This window comes from Syngnathus typhle, linkage group LG9 (assembly GCF_033458585.1).
Source record: "Syngnathus typhle isolate RoL2023-S1 ecotype Sweden linkage group LG9, RoL_Styp_1.0, whole genome shotgun sequence".
Classification (NCBI taxonomy): Eukaryota; Metazoa; Chordata; class Actinopteri; order Syngnathiformes; family Syngnathidae; genus Syngnathus; species Syngnathus typhle.
Window position 1 is genome coordinate 14558441 of NC_083746.1, and position 15846 is coordinate 14574286.

Consider the following 15846-nt stretch of genomic DNA (forward strand, 5'->3'; position numbering starts at 1 on the left):
TGAATATGGAAATCGGCTTGCCTCTGAAAACCTAACTCACTGGCAGCAGTGATGCGACAACAATCCGCCTTCTTTTTGGCAGCATTTTGGTGCTACTTTCGTCACATCATTTCCACTTGTGAACTTAACTTACGCGGAGAACTAGTGTTTTTACACCGCCACAATGTGAATTTGCAATTGGGTTTTCATTACTTGTAGACAAGTTATTTAGTTACATAGATCTAGGGCAGGGGTAAGCAAACTACGGCCCGCGGGCCACATCCGGCCCACAGGACCGTTTAATCCGGCCCGCCATTGTATTGTTAAACATTTTTTTTGGGTCATTTTGCCTGCAATGACTGCGTTTCCCCAGTAGATGGGGAACCGCTCGCCTGCGCATTTACTACCGGAAGCCGTGTCAGAAAGCTCGGTGCACACTCACAAGTGCGTGTACGTACTCAGTAGTACAGACATGGCGCACTCGCGCTCCATTTGTATCAGTCCCGAATTTAGCGTGTGGGCTGTGACAACAGCATTCTTGTAATTCGCGCGCTGACCTTTCAGATACAGTTTTACGCTAAGGCCACCCACAAACCTTCCCCTGGAATCCTTCTATCGTAATTTTCGGACTATAAATCGCGTTACTTTTCATAGTTCGGGTGGAGGGCGACTTATAATAAGGAGCGATTTACACCGTGTTCCAAATTATTATGCAAATTGTATTTAAGTGTCATAAAGATTACATTTTTTGTTTTTCAATTAAACTCATGGACGGTATTGTGTGTCAGGGCTCTTTGGATCACTGAAATCAATCTCAGACACCTGTGATAATTAGTCTGCCAGGTGAGCCCAATTAAGGAAAAACTACTTAAGAATGGCGTTCCACATTATTAAGCAGATGACCATTTCCAAGCAACATGGGAAAGAAAAAGGATCTCTCTGCTGTCGAAAAGCGTGAAATAGTTCAATGCCTTGGACAAGGTATGAAGACCTTAGATATTTCACGAAAACTTAAGCGTGATCATCGTACTGTAAAGAGATTTGTGGCTGATTCAGAGCACACACGGGTTCGTGCAGATAAAGGCACAACGAGGAAGGTTTCTGCCAGACAAAAACATCGGATTAAGAGAGCAGCTGCTAAAATGCCATTACAGAGTAGCAAACAGATATTTGAAGCTGCTGGTGCCTCTGGAGTCCCACGAACATCAAGGTGTAGGATCCTCCAGAGTTTAAGTTATGCGTAAACCCTCTATTCGGCCACCCCTAAACAACGCTCACAAGCAGAAACGGCTGCAGTGGGCCCAGGAATACATGAAGACTAATTTTCAAACAGTCTTGTTCACTGATGAGTGCCGTGCAACCTTGGATGGTCCAGATGGATGGAGTCGTGGATGGTTGGTGGACGGCCACCATGTCCCAACAAGGCTGCGACGTCAGCAAGGAGGTGGCGGATTCATGTTTTGGGCCGGAATCATGGGGAGAGAGCTGGTTGGCCCCTTTAGGGTCCCTGAAGGTGTGAAAATGACATCTGTAAAGTATGTGGAGTTTCTGACTGACCACTTTCTTCCATGGTACAAAAAGAAGAACCGTGCTTTCCGTAGCAAAATCATCTTCATGCATGACAATGCACCATCTCATGCTGCAAGGAATACCTCTGCATCATTGGCTGCTATGGGCATAAAAGGAGAGAAACTCATGGTGTGGCCCCCATCCTCCCCTGACCTCAACCCTATTGAGAACCTTTGGAGCATCCTCAAGCAAAAGATCTATGAGGCAGTTCACATCCAAACAGCAGCTCTGGGAGGCTATTCTGACATCCTGCAAAGAAATTCAAGCAGAAACTCTCCAAAAACTCACAAGGTCAATGGATGCAAGAATTGTGAAGCTGCTATCAAATAAAGGGTCCTATGTTAAAATGTAACTTGACCTGTTAAGATTTTTTTGATTGAAATAGCTTTTGATTTCAGTAAATATGACCTCCTAATGCTGTAAATTCTAAAGATGAGCATTTCAGTTCATAACAACCTATAAAATGTTATAAAACTCTGTTGTGCGTAATAATTTGGAACAGTGCATTTTAAGTTTTTTATTTTTGAAAAATTCTGTTATCATTGGGAGGTTTGTTCAATAACATTCGAATTCATTAAACTAATGGTTGATGACTTGAAAATTATGCTGACTCATTTGCATCGACTATTTAGGAAAATCTGAGATAAATATCATTTGCATAATAATTTGGAACACGGTGTATGTGTTTTTTCCAAAGATTTTCCCCCCCAAAAAAGGGAAACCGCGATAAAAGAACCGCAATGTAGCAAGGGATTACTGTAATTTGAATTTCAAGTGACGTCAGCAGCGCGACGTCGCGTCAGCAGCGCGACGTCGCGTCAGCAGCGCGACGTCGCGTCAGCAGCGCGACGACGCGGCGTGGCGGTTGTTTACATAAAGGACAAAGATTGACTCGACGGAGCTCTCTCTCACTTCCGTCGCTCGGCCGGGTGGCTGTCCAGGGACGGTGGATGGGGCTCGGTCATGGCTTTTACGGACGCCCGGTCCTATTCTATGGAGCTCTCTTCCACTTCCGTGGCTGGAAGTCTACACCGCCACACGCCTGGAAGTTTGTTTTGTTAAATAAAGAGCCGTTTACCAAACCCACGTCTTTACTTGAACTTTAACGCCACAATATAGTTGTATAGTACATCTGTGGAATTACGACGAGGCTGACGTCAGGGCGCACGCGCGGCGTTGTTCAGAGACAAAGGACGAGGAATTTGATCGATTTAATGATTTAGAGTGCACAGATGGTTTGATAACATTATTGGTTATATAATAGTTATTTGATATATAATTTATATATCGTTATATGGGCCTGTGGAATATTTTGAAGTGCAAGAGCCATCAGCGGCGCGCACGCATTGTTGACAAAGGACGATTGATAGATTTAATGAATTGGAGTGACACAGATGGTTTTATTAACGTGTTATTTACGTAATATTTTTTATTAAATAACTGAATGTTACGTCAGGCCCGTTCTCAGCTCCTCGTTTGTGTTTGTCACGTTAGCATACCGTATCGTTTAGCCCAGGGGTGGGCAAACTTTTTGACTCTCGAACCGAACTAGGTCCTAAATTTGGACCGGAGGGCCGAACCAGATGGACGTAGTGTTTGTGTGAAGTAATATAAGCGACCTGTAAAGGTCATTGCATAAAATATTTCGGCCTTTAGTAGGTAGTAAAACATGGATATCCCAAACAAGTTTTTTGAAAACAAATGGATTTATTAAACGCATTAAAAAAAAAAATCACTAAAAAACTGCTATCAGTGATTCTCATAAAATACGACACTGTTATTATGAATAACAGTCTCCATCACTTCAGTGCCTGCAGGTCAGATTAATGAAATAAGTTTATCTTATGAGATCACATCAAACGGCAAACATTCTGACCAAATATATCATCTTGACGAATCGGTGAAAGCATACATCCAAATAAAGTAATCAAAACGGCAACACGGTGAGGGGTATCTGAACATCAGAGCAGAGTTTTAACTCACAAACACCTGGTAACACAGGTGAGGAAACGGTAAACACTTCCTTAAAGTAAGCCTTAAGAACTTTACAGGTTAAGATTGGTCGCAAACAGGTGGTGCATCAATGTCGTTGAGCATCCTGCATTGTTTGAAAATGAGAATGGTCGCCGGAAACTCAGGCGAGCGTGTGCTCCTCCGGCCGTCATGACTACATTTTACCGTGGCAACATTGAGAGCGTCCTCTCCAGTTGTATTGCTGTTTGGGGTGGTAGCTGCACTGACTACAACATGAAGGCCCTCCAGCGCATAGTGAACACGGCTGGTAAGATTGGTGCTTCACTCCCTTCCTTGAAAGACATTTACACCTCCCATCTCACCCGCAAGGTGACCACGATTGTGAGTGATGTGAGTCACCCCGCTCACTCTTTGTTCGATCTTCTGCACTCTGGGAAGAGGTACCGGAGCCTGCGCTCCCGCACCACCAGACTCACCAACAGCTTCATACTCCAGGCTGTTAGGGTCCTGAACTCTCTCCCCCCTTCTGCGTAGCGTCCTGTACTTTTGCGCTATATTCTGACTGTCTGCTGTATGCACACTTGCTCCATTTTGGTCCTATTTATTGTGTTATTGTTTATTTATTATTCATTTGTCACTCTTATTATTCATTGTTTTTGCCTTCTCGTTTTTATTTTGTGTTGTTTGCTTGTATGTAGGTCGTGTACTATGTCTCGTCACCGTGGGATAGAGGAAACGGAATTTCGGTTTCTTTGTGTGTCTTGACATATGAAGGGATTGCCAATAAGTCAAAGTCAGCTTTATTGTCAATCTCTCCACATGTCACAACACACAAAGAGACCGAAATTACGTTTTCTCTATCCCACGGTGACGAGACATATTAAAAGATAGACATACAAGTAAGCGACACAATATAAAAACAATTTTATTTTGTGTTGTTTGCTTGTATGTAGGTCGTGTACTATGTCTTGTCACCGTGGGATAGTGGAAACGTAATTTCGATTTCTTTGTGTGTCTTGGCATGTGAAGAGATTGACAATAAAGCAGACTTTGACTTTGATAGTCCGTAACCACGTGCCTGATTGAACATATCCTTAAAGTAGATGTCCCGGGGAAGGTTTTGTGTATTTTCTGTCAAGGTATGGAGCACATGGTATATTATGGAGCACATGGAAACAAAAAGGTACTTTTGTACTTTTACAAATATGTGCGTTTAGAAAGGGTGGGCAAACCTTTTGACTTGCGGGCCAAATTGGGTTCTAAATTTTGACCGGGGGCCGAACCAGGAGCAGATAGATGTAATGTTTGTGTGAATATAAACAACATGTAAAGGTCATTGCATAAAAGGGTTTGGCCTTTAGTAGGTAGTAAAGCGTGGATATTCAGAAAAAGCTTTTTTGAAAACAAATGCATTTGTTAACAGCTCTAAAAACAATATTTCACCAAAACACTACGATCAGTGATTCTCATTAAATACGACTGTTATTATGAATAACAATTTCCATCACTTCAGCGCCTGATTTATGAAAGATGTTTATCTATTGAGGCGAAATCACCTCAAACATTCTGAACAAATAGATCATCTTGAAGAATCAGTGAAAGAATACATCTAAATAAAGTAATAAAGAAATCAAAACAGCAACACGGTGACAGATATCTGAAAATCAGAGCAGAGCGTTAACTCACAAACACCTGGTGACAGTGGTGTGGAAACGGGAAACACTTTGTAAAGTGGGCCTTAATAACTTCAAAAGTTAAGATCAGTCGCAAACGTGATGCATCAATGTCCTTGAGCATCCTGCATTGTTTGGAAATGAGAACGGTCGCTAGTTTCAATCCCTGCTATTTGTACAAATTATGTTAAAACTGCATTTTGTTATTTACAACAAACTAGAGAAAAACTAGAGAAACTCCCCTTCATTTTCAGTGGGAATAGTGTTGTTGGTCTCCCTTTTTTGCTAGTGGAGTCTGGAGTAAAATTTGTTGTGGCAATTCTTAGGATAGAGCCGAGGTGTTGGTCTGTTAACCTAGATCTGTGACGGGCTTTGTTGAAGTTCATGTGGCTGAACGTCTGCTGAAGGACTGCGCTGGGGAGCTGACGGGTGTCTTCACGGACATCTTTAACATTTCCCTGCAGCAGGCCGTCGTCCCGTCGTGTTTCAAGGCTGACACCATCGTTCGTACCTGTGCCGAAGAAACCTGCTCCGTCCTCCTTGACTACCGCCCCGTGGCACTTACGCACTGTTACGGAGTGACGGCTTCTATAATGACGGAGGCTCTGAAAATCCTTTGTGTACGTTTTACTGTTCTTTTTATTGTATGGAACGAAAAGGAAGACACTATGTTGTCAGCTAACGATAGACAAAATTGGAATGCAAACATTTCCGCAAAAACACCATCAAAATAAAACCCTTCCGGTGTGTCAAAATAGAATTACATAAATTCCAATCATGCAAATCAATAAATGTATGATGGGCAACTTAACAAGTTACATCCTCCCGCCCCATGAACATCCATCCATCCATTTTCTGAACCGCTTAGTCCCCACGAGGGTCGCGGGCGTGCTGCAGCCTATCCCAGCCGTCATCGGGCAGTAGGTGGGGCCCCCCTACCAAGCAGCTCGCTCAGCTATGAACTTCCAAGTGATCCCTTTGTTTGCAAAGAAATCGCTGAGCTCCGACTCCTTCATAGTGTTCAATAACTCTTTCAAATCTTTGTCAGCTCTTTTGAATGTTTTAGCATTATCAGAATAAATGATCCTACATAGACCTCGTCTTGCTATGAATCGTTTTAAAGCTAATAGGGATTTTTCTGTGGTCTGATCTGAAACTAACCCTAAATGTACTGCTCTTGTTACTGCACATGTAAATAGTGCAGTGTATGCCTTTACAGGCTGATGCCCTTTAACTTTTACATACAAAGGTCCTGCAAAATCTACACCAGTGACTTCAAAAGGTGACTCAGTAACTCTGTCTCGCGGCAAAGGAGCAGTGATCTATTGTGCTGCTGTAACCCTTAGTTTTCGGCAAATGCAACAGCCTGAAATGAGACGTTTAACCAGCTGCCTTCCTCTCAAAATCCAGTAATGTTCTCTTGGTTGAATCAATGTGTCTCTGACACCAGAATGCATCACCCTTTCATGGCATGATAGAACCTACAACTCTGAAAACTTGTGATTTGTTGGGAGTATCCAGGGATGCTGCTCTCTGAAACTAATATCAGAGTTCTGTAGTCTTCCTCCAACACTAAGTAGACCGTTTTCATCAAAAAATGGTCTCAAGTCTCGGAGTTTAGATTCTCCCTTCACATTCTGTTTTAACCTTAGCTGGGATATTTCAGAGTTAAAACATCTCTCTTGTGTAATCTTTACCCAGTGGGTTTCAGCTGTAATTAGCTCTTCTGTAGTTAATACTCCCTGAACCTTCTGACTGGACCTTATGTTAGTAAAAAATCGTTTTACCCATGCAGTGATTCTTAACACAGTTTTGAGCCTGCTGTACTTCTCTAAGTTTAACAAAGTTTCAGTCTGTTCAGCGCTGGTGAGTTGGACAACAGCTTGATGCTTAGATTTCAGTTCAGTGTTTACCTCATTTACCACGTGGTCATTGTCAATGTACTGGGCTGTGTCAGCTGCATGCAGTGAAGTGGGTCCACTCCACCACAGCTGGCTCTCAATGAGGCTCTTCGCATGCTGACCTCGTGTAGGCAAATCAGCTGGATTCAATTTGCCAGCACAGTGGGACCACGACTCCGGGTTAGTAAGCTCTTGTATTTCAGTCACTTTGTTGGCAACAAATGGCTTCCATCGCTGAGCTGGGCTGCGGATCCAGTGAAGAGCGATCATTGAGTCAGTCCTCATGTTGAGTTGGTTCTTCTCCATGTTCAGCGGATTGAGAAGACTGTGTCGCAGTCTTGCTCCAATAAGTGCACCCATAAGCTCCAAACGAGGCAGTGTCATTTTCTTCAGTGGTGCAACTCGTGACTTAGAAGCCACAAAACTGGTAACAGTCTCTCCTTGTTTGTTTCGTCCATGTAGATATGCCACGGCACTGTAAGCCTTTTCACTTGCATCACAATAAACGTACAGCCTTACAGTGTGTGACTCTTGGTGTTTCTCAATATGGTACCACCTGGGAACAGCCACCAGGTGAAGAAGTGGTAGCTCTGAACACCACTGTTCCCATTTCTCAGTAAGATCATTACGCAATGGTTCATCCCAACTGAGCCCTCTCTCCCACATTTCTTGGAAAAGGCACTTGAGAAACCCGATGGGGTCAAATATATGGGCTGATGTCTGTAGGACGCTTCTCTTTGTGTCTTGCTTGTTTTTCAAAATGCCCATTAGTCCTCTTTGATCAAAAACAAAATCATCATTCTCAGGTCTCCAAACAAGACCTAGCACTTTGAGCACGTTTCCACATGACTCTGCATCTCCAGTGAACTCTGCTCCAGTCTCCTTCCACATAGCACTCAAATCAGGTGAGTTGGTGACCCATTTGCAACGATTCATGCCTGCCTGAGAAAGAATGTCCTTTGCTGCAGTTGTCACATATAGAGCTTCCTGTACAGTGGGTGCGCTTGAAATAAAATCATCCACATACAGACAGTGACTGATTGTTTGTACTGCCTTTGGTTGCTCTGCTTCAAACCCTTGGAGATGTTTTCTAATGGTGGCAGCAAGCAGGAATGGGCTGGGAGACACGCCAAAAACAACTCTCTTCATTCTCAGGATGCGAACTTCGTCTTTGCAGTCCTTGGTTGGAGGTCCGTGCATCCACAGGAACCTAACAGCATCCTTATCCTTTTCCGCAAGAGAAATCTGAAGAAAAGTCTTGGTTATTAATCTGAATTTAATGAGCACATCCAGCAGGTTTGGGTTTAGGTTAGGCCCAGTGTGCAAACAGTCATTAAGAGAAGGGCTGTCTTCGTCATGTGAGGAAGCATCAAATACCACTTTTTTGTCGTGGACTGGCAAAACAGCGTGATGTGGCATGTAATATTTTACAGTCTCTGTTATCTACCTTCTCCTTGTCAACCTCTTCACAGATCCCTTGCTCTAGATCAGGGGTCTCAAACTCAATTTACCCGGGGGCCGCTGGACGTAGATTCTGGGTGAGGCTGGGCCGCAGCAGGTTTTTCACAAGAAAAGCTCTTCCAAAAACATTCCAGTGTTATCAAATGTCTTTGTTTATTCATCCTTTCTTGTCTTAGAAAATTTAAATAAATTAACAACTCATAAGAAAAAAATAAATCAGTAAGAAATAAAATGATAACAATAATAATTCAGCAGATATAGAAGACTGAATAAACCAAATATAGTTGCTGACTAGAGAAATGTAATTATTATTCAGATTCAAATGTCTATTAACAGCTCTTTAACCTGTAACTTACTGAACATAAACTGTTATGAACATGGCTTCTTCTGCCTACTTCTTACTGCCAGACACCTGGCAGCGCTTCCTCTTGCATAGCCGAGCCACATTTGGCTTAAGGAAGGAGGCAGTTGAGACGCTCAGTAGGGCTTGAAGATGCTAATCTGTTAGTCTTGACCTGTACTTGGACTTATTGAAGTTCAAGGTAGAGAAGAGCTTTTCACACAAGTGTGTGCTGCCAAAAAGACACATGATCCGCTTGAACATTCGGGAAAGCTCAGGGAAGCTGGGGGGCAATTCTCTCAAAAATTGCCCAAGCTTGTCTGTTTTCCCACTCACCTCCCTGAACAGGTCAATGAGCTCCATTTGAAGCACAGGGGGGGCATCTTGCACATCAAAGCAGAAGGGGTCTGCAAAGATTTGAAATGTGGCTCTGTGCTCTGCTTCTCACTACTGAATGGTGTGCCTGCATCAATGAGTGCTTTGCATGTTGGGAAATGGCAAAGGTTTGTCTGAGAAAGCTGGGCTTTCCATAACATGAGTTTTGTAGAGAATGCTCTCACGTTGTCATAGGCAGCCCCTGGCCCTGTAACTTCTTGTTCAGTACATTAAGCTCATGTGTAATATCAACAAGAAAAGCCAAGTCCATGAGCCATTTGGGGTCACTTAGCACGGGAACAGCAACCCCATCTTTCTCCATGAAGGCTTTCACTTCCGCTCTCAACTCAAAAAATCTCTTCAATATGCTTCCCTTGCTGAGCCAACGTACCTCGGTGAAGTAGAGCACATCCCCATATTCTGACGTCATTTCTTCTAAAAAAGCACGGAACCTTCTGTGCTTTAAGCCCCTGGATCTGATGTGGTTGATACATTTCACAACGACAGACATAACATTGTCAAACTTCAGGCATTTGCTGCAAAGGGCCTGCTGATGGATAATGCAGTGCAGAGCAATGGCCTCCTCCACACTCTCCTCTTCCATTTTTTTTTTTAACGAGTGCCACCAGTCCATTTTTCCTCCCTGTCATTGATGGCGCTCCATCAGTTGTTATTCCAACAAACCTCTTCCATGATAAACCGGCATTCTCAATGGCATCACATAGCTGGTGAAATATCTCCTGAGCGGTGGTCTGGCCATGCATTGGAATAACTGAGAGCAGCTCCTCTATGACTTCAAAATTGTCATCAACACCACGGCCATAGATGGCAAGCTGGACAGTGTCGGTGATGTCTGTGGTCTCATCAAGAGCGACTGAGAACATTTTGCTTTTTCACACAGTTGATCATAAACGTCACTTGACAGGTCAGTAATGCACTCTGCCACAGTGTTGGCAGAAAGGCTGATGTTGCTAAACTGACCTTGTTTTTCTGGACAGACAATACTTGCAGCCTGTAATATGCAGTTTTTGACAAATTCACCTTCTGTGAATGGCTTTCCGGCTTTAGCATCATCTCACTAACCACATAGCTAGCTTCGACTGCTGCATCATTCTCTTTGGTTGCTTTCTTAAAGAAATCCTGTTGCCTCAGTAGACCTGTTTTAAGATTAACAACCCGGTTGGCTCTCTCATCTCCCTGGTATTTCTCATACTCCTCAGCATGTCTAGTTGTGTAATGACGCTGTGCAAATAAGACACGTCAGGATGCCCCTGTGCTCAACAAAGAAATTTTGCATTTCCCACTTCTCCTGAAATTGTCTGTGCTCATCACCAACCTTTCTCTTCACTGCAGGCTTTGAACAAGACATGTTTGGGGCTTTTGTAATATTATTTAGTTCTACTTGATGTCACTGTCGCGTTTCAGTTTCTGTGTTTTTCAGCGCTTCCGCATCCGGTCACATTGTCGCGCGTTCGCAATCTTAGACATAATAAAAGGGTAGACCCCGCTGGGGGTGCTGCGCGGCGAGAAATGCGGTCGCCATCTTGGTCAGATGACCAATCGCTAATTCTGTTGTCACGAGCCTGGGCTACGGGAGCCCACAGGTGTTAAAAATATAAAACCCCCAGATGCATGTGAGAAAAAATGCGCGGGCCGCATTAACACAAAGATTTTATTTCAGGCAGGGGGCCGCAAAACATTGTCCTGAGGGCCGCAATTGGCCCGCGGGCCGCGAGTTTGAGACCCCTGCTCTAGATAGTCTTGTATTACATTGTTGTACCTAGGATACAAGGTTGCATCCATTTTCAGTTTTCTCTTAAGACTCTCAAAGCGTCTCGTAGCTACCCTGACGTTATCTGGAAGTCGGTCTTTGTCAGATCGCCACGGTAACTCAACTTGGTAGCGTCCATTTTCAAATGTTATTGTCTGTTCAAAGTTTTGTAGGACATCTGTGTCCTCTGGGCTTTCTGCAGGTTTGTTTATAATGCCCAAGGACTCCACTTCCCAGAATGCATGCAACTGCGTTGAGATCTGGGTGTCTTCAGACAAACTAATGTGCATGCAAGTGGTGTCTGTAACACTGGAGGTAGTCACTGGTCCCTGTAAAGTCCATCCAAAAATGCTTTCAACCGCCACCAGTGTATTTGTGACTCTTTGGACTTTACCAGTAACTGCTTGCCAGTAGTAGTCTGCTCCTATTAACACTTGCAACTCTTGGTCTTTTGCGCCTTCTAGAGGAAAGTCTGCAAGTTGCAATCCTCTTTTCTTTATTTCTTCTTGAATGGGCTCACTCGGAACCTTTATCACAGCAGTACACACCTGAGAAGTCTCTACAGCTTCAATCTCAAGTCTTCATTAAGTGTTCCACATATTTTCTAGCTCAACCGTTACAACATTACGTTTCTCTGTTACTGGAGTAGTGGAACCGAAGACATGGAGAGTTAGTGTCTCTTGTCTTATAACTGGCAGTTCCAGAGCTCTGACGACACTTCTGTGAATGAAACTACGCTGACTGCCTCCATCTAACAGACAACGAGTTATCTTTCTCTCTTTTGGCCCTACAGTCCATGTTTTAACAGTCTGAAGCAGTGCAGTGTTTTGAGTGTTTGTCTTGACCTTTACAGGACTTGCCACTGAAGACAACACAGCTTCTGTATTTTCATTACCTTTGGTAGTGTCAATATCGGTCTTGGATTCAGTCTGCTCACACACTGACAAGTGGTGTTAACGGTTGCATAGGCTACACAAAACTTTCACTCTGCAGTATTTTGCGATGTGTTTTGGGCCTAAACAAACATCACACCGTCCAAGTTTTTTCAGCTTATCCTTACGTGCACTTACATTATATTCAGGACAGTTCTCTGGCTTGTGTTCGCTACCGTCACAATACATGCAGGTCCGGGGCACGGTGTTGGCTGTATGCAAAGCGGTTGCTGACGGAATGCTCCACTTTCTGTGTTTGTCGGTGTAGGATGACTTACCCACATGTTTGTGTTGTGGGCTAGAGTCTTTGGAGCTTTAGCCAGGTCTTGTAAGCTGAAGCGCCCGTTCTCTGCTTTGCACTTCATTTTGCAGAAACTGAATCAACTCTTGTACCTTCCAGTCGCTGGTGGAGTTTGGTTGGCGAGTGTAGGCAAGTGCAATGTCCTCTGGGACAAGCCGTAAAAGTACTGGACAAAGCAAGCAGCCGTACGTGTCACTCTGTACTCCCAGAGACTCCAAGCTGCGTATCTGGATCTCACATTCATCATATAAATGTCTCAGAGCAGCAACATCAGAGGATTTTTTAACAGGTGTCAAGTTCAGTAATTTGGACATGTGGGCACTTATCACAATGTCCTTTCTCCCAAAACGGCTTTGGAGTAGCTCTATTGCAGCATCATAGTTAGCTTCTGTTAGTGTGAGCCCCGCAATAGTTCTGGCAGCTGCTCCAGTCCGGTAGGATCTGAGATAGGTAAATTTATCCGTCTTGCATAGTGCATCATTCTTGTGAATAACTGTTTCATACTGTGACCAAAATTCCTGCCACTGGCTTATTTCACCATCGTACTTGTCTATCATGAGCTTCGGAAGTTTAACAGTCTGTCTGGACTGTGATGCAAATGAGCCCGTGCTTACATCGCTAACACGCATCCTCGGGACATCTCTGATGTTCTCCTGTGACCCGATGAAGGAGGTGCCGCGGACTTTCCACGTGAGAACCCGGTCCATGTAATCCATCGTGTTTGCAATCTCAGTGTCCAGATCGTCTGTGGGCGTTTCATTTTCTATGCCCTTATCCAAGTCCAGTAAACATTCCTCTTTTGATGATAAAACTGCCAGTAGCTCACGCACCTTGTTAGTATCTGGTATTTCCTTTCCCATCTCCTCTTCGATACGGGTAAACAGCTTCGTTGTAACGGCGCGGAGAGTCGCTCGCTTCCTTTTCAGTCGTTCCATTCCCTCCGTCATGACGGCTACTACTCCACAGAGCCGTTAGCTGTTCACTTCGTTCGAAGCACACGTTAAGTCCTTACTTCCCGGGTTTCGGCACCAAAATGTTACGGAGTGACGGCTTCTATAATGATGACGGAGGCTCTGAAAATCCTTTGTGTACGTTTTACTGTTCTTTTTATTGTATGGAATGAAAAGGAAGACACTATGTTGCCAGATAACGATAGACAAAATTGGAATGCAAACATTTCCGCAAAAACACCTTAAAAATAAAACACTTCCGGTGTGTCAAAATTAAATTACATAAATTCCAATCATGCAAATCAATAAATGTATGATGAGCAACTTAACAAGTTACAACACGCCCATCATCATGAAGTGCTTTGAGCGGCTTGTCATGGAGCAGATCCAATCCGTTCTCTCCCCCACCATAGACCCCTTCCAGTTTGCGTACCGTGCCAAACGGTCCTCTGAGGATGCCATCTGCTCTGCCTTCCACTTGACCCGTACCCACCTGGAGAGAAGGGACTCGTATGTGAGATTGCTGTTTGTGGACTTCACTTCTGCCTTCAACACCATTGTGCCACAACGTCTCATCAGCAAACTCGACAAGCTGGGCCTCAATACCTACCTCTGCAATTGGCTACTGGACTTCCTTTGTCAGAGGCCACAGGTGGTACGTGTTGGTGACAAAATCTCCGCCAGCTGAGCACAGGGGCCCCCCAAGGCTGCGTGCTCAGTCCGCTGCTCTTCACCCTGCTGACGCATGACTGCACTGCAACCTACAGCGACAACCGCATTGTGAAGTTTGCTAACGACACGACTCTGGTGGGTCTCATCACCAAGGGAGACGAGACTCATTACAGGTTGGAGGTTGATCTTCTGACCACGTGGTGCAGGGACAACAACCTCCTGCTGAACGTCGACAAGACCAAGGAGATTGTTGTGGACTTCCGTAAGGGTCACACCCAACACCTGCCGCTGACCATCGACGGTGCTGTGGTGGAGAGAGTGAGCAGCGCCAAGTTCCTGGGGGTGCACATCAGTGAGGATCTCTCCTGGTCCACCAACACCGCATCACTGCCCAGTGCCGCCTGTACTTCCTGCGGAGACTCAGGCGAGCGAGGGCTCCTCCGGCCGTCATGACTACATTTTACCGCGGCACTATCGAGAGCGTCCTCTCAGCTGTATTGCGGTTTGGGGTGGTACCTGCACTGACTACAAGATGAAGGCCCTGTGTTTGATCTTCTGCCCTCTGGGAAGAGGTACAGGAGCCTGCGCTCCCGCACCACCAGACTCACCAACAGTTAGGATCCTGAACTTTCTCCCCCTTTCTGCGTAGCATCCTGTACTTTGCGCTATGCTTACTGTCTGCTGTATGCACACTGGCTCAGTTTTGCTCCTTATTCATCACTCATATTATTTCTTTATTATTTATTGTTTGTGCCTTCTTGTTTTTATTTTGTGTCGTCTAGTTGTATGTCTATCGTGTACTATGTCTCGTCACCGTGGGATAGAGGAAACGGAATTTCGGTTTCTTTGTGTGTCTTGACATATGAAGGGATTGCCAATAAGTCAAAGTCAAAGTCAGCTTTATTGTCAATCTCTCCACATGTCACAACACACAAAGAGACCGAAATTACGTTTTCTCTATCCCACGGTGACGAGACATATTAAAAGATAGACATACAAGTAAGCGACACAATATAAAAACAAGAAGGCAAAAATTCAAACAATAAATAGTAAGAGTGATGAATAAATAATATATAAACAGATAACACAATAAATTAGAGGAGCAAAACGGAGCCAGCAAGCAGACTTTGACTTTGACACGTAGGTCGAGCCAAATTGTCCACTCTTTTGAACACCCGGCACTCAGTGTCCACCTTTCTTTTTCTTGGGCCATTCATTTTAATGGAAGGATTCCAGGGGAAGGTTTGTGGGTGGCCATAGCGTAAAGTTGTATCTGAAAGCGCAGTGCGCGAATTACAAGAAGGCTGACGTATCAGCCCACACTCGAAATTCGGCACTGATAGAAATAGAGCGCGGAGGGCGCCGGGTCCAGTCCATACTACTGAGGACATACACGCACTTAAAGTTAAGTTAAAGTCCCAATGATCATCACACGTGGGTGTGGTGAATACTGTCCTCTGCATATAACCCATCCCCATGTGATTTTGATCCATCTCCTGGGGGAGAGGGGAGCAGTGAGGCCGCGCTCGCAAATCATTTGGTGATCTCACCCCCCAATTCCAACCCTTAATGCTCTCTCTCTCTTTCTCTCTCTCTTTCTCTTTCTTTCTCTCTTTCGTTTTCTTTCTCTATCTCTTTCTCTATCTCTTTCTCTGTCTTTCTCTCTCTTTTTCTCTCTCTTTCTCGCTCTCTCTCTTTCTCTCTTTCGCTCTTTCGCTCTTTCGCTCTTTCGCTCTTTCGCTCTTTCGCTCTTTCGCTCTTTCGCTCTTTCGCTCTTTCGCTCTTTCTCTCTCTTTCTCTCTCTTTCTCTCTTTCTCTCTCTCTTTCCTCTTCTCTCTCTTTCTCTCTCTTTCTCTCTCTTTCTCTCTCTTTCTCTCTCTTTCTCTCTCTCTTTCTCTCTCTCTTTCTCTCTCTCTTTCTCTCTCTCTTTCTCTCTCTCTTTCTCTCT

The 15846-nt window shown here is 44.4% G+C and overlaps 1 protein-coding gene across 16 annotated transcripts in view; it reads left to right on the forward strand.

Annotated features, from left to right (window-relative positions):
* rab3gap1 (RAB3 GTPase activating protein subunit 1) overlaps positions 1–15846 on the forward strand; it is a 247591-nt gene that overhangs the window by 59876 nt on the left and 171869 nt on the right. For 13 of the 16 annotated variants that reach the window (XR_009715772.1, XM_061287379.1, XM_061287377.1 and 10 more), the window contains one exon: positions 7903–8001. The exons of the other annotated variants lie outside the window; for them this stretch is intronic. Coding sequence is in view for 12 of the 13 variants with exons in the window: in XM_061287379.1 (XP_061143363.1) it covers positions 7903–8001 (99 nt within the window). In the remaining variant the exon portion in view is untranslated. The remainder of the gene's footprint in view (positions 1–7902; positions 8002–15846) is intronic. 16 annotated transcript variants of the gene reach the window in all.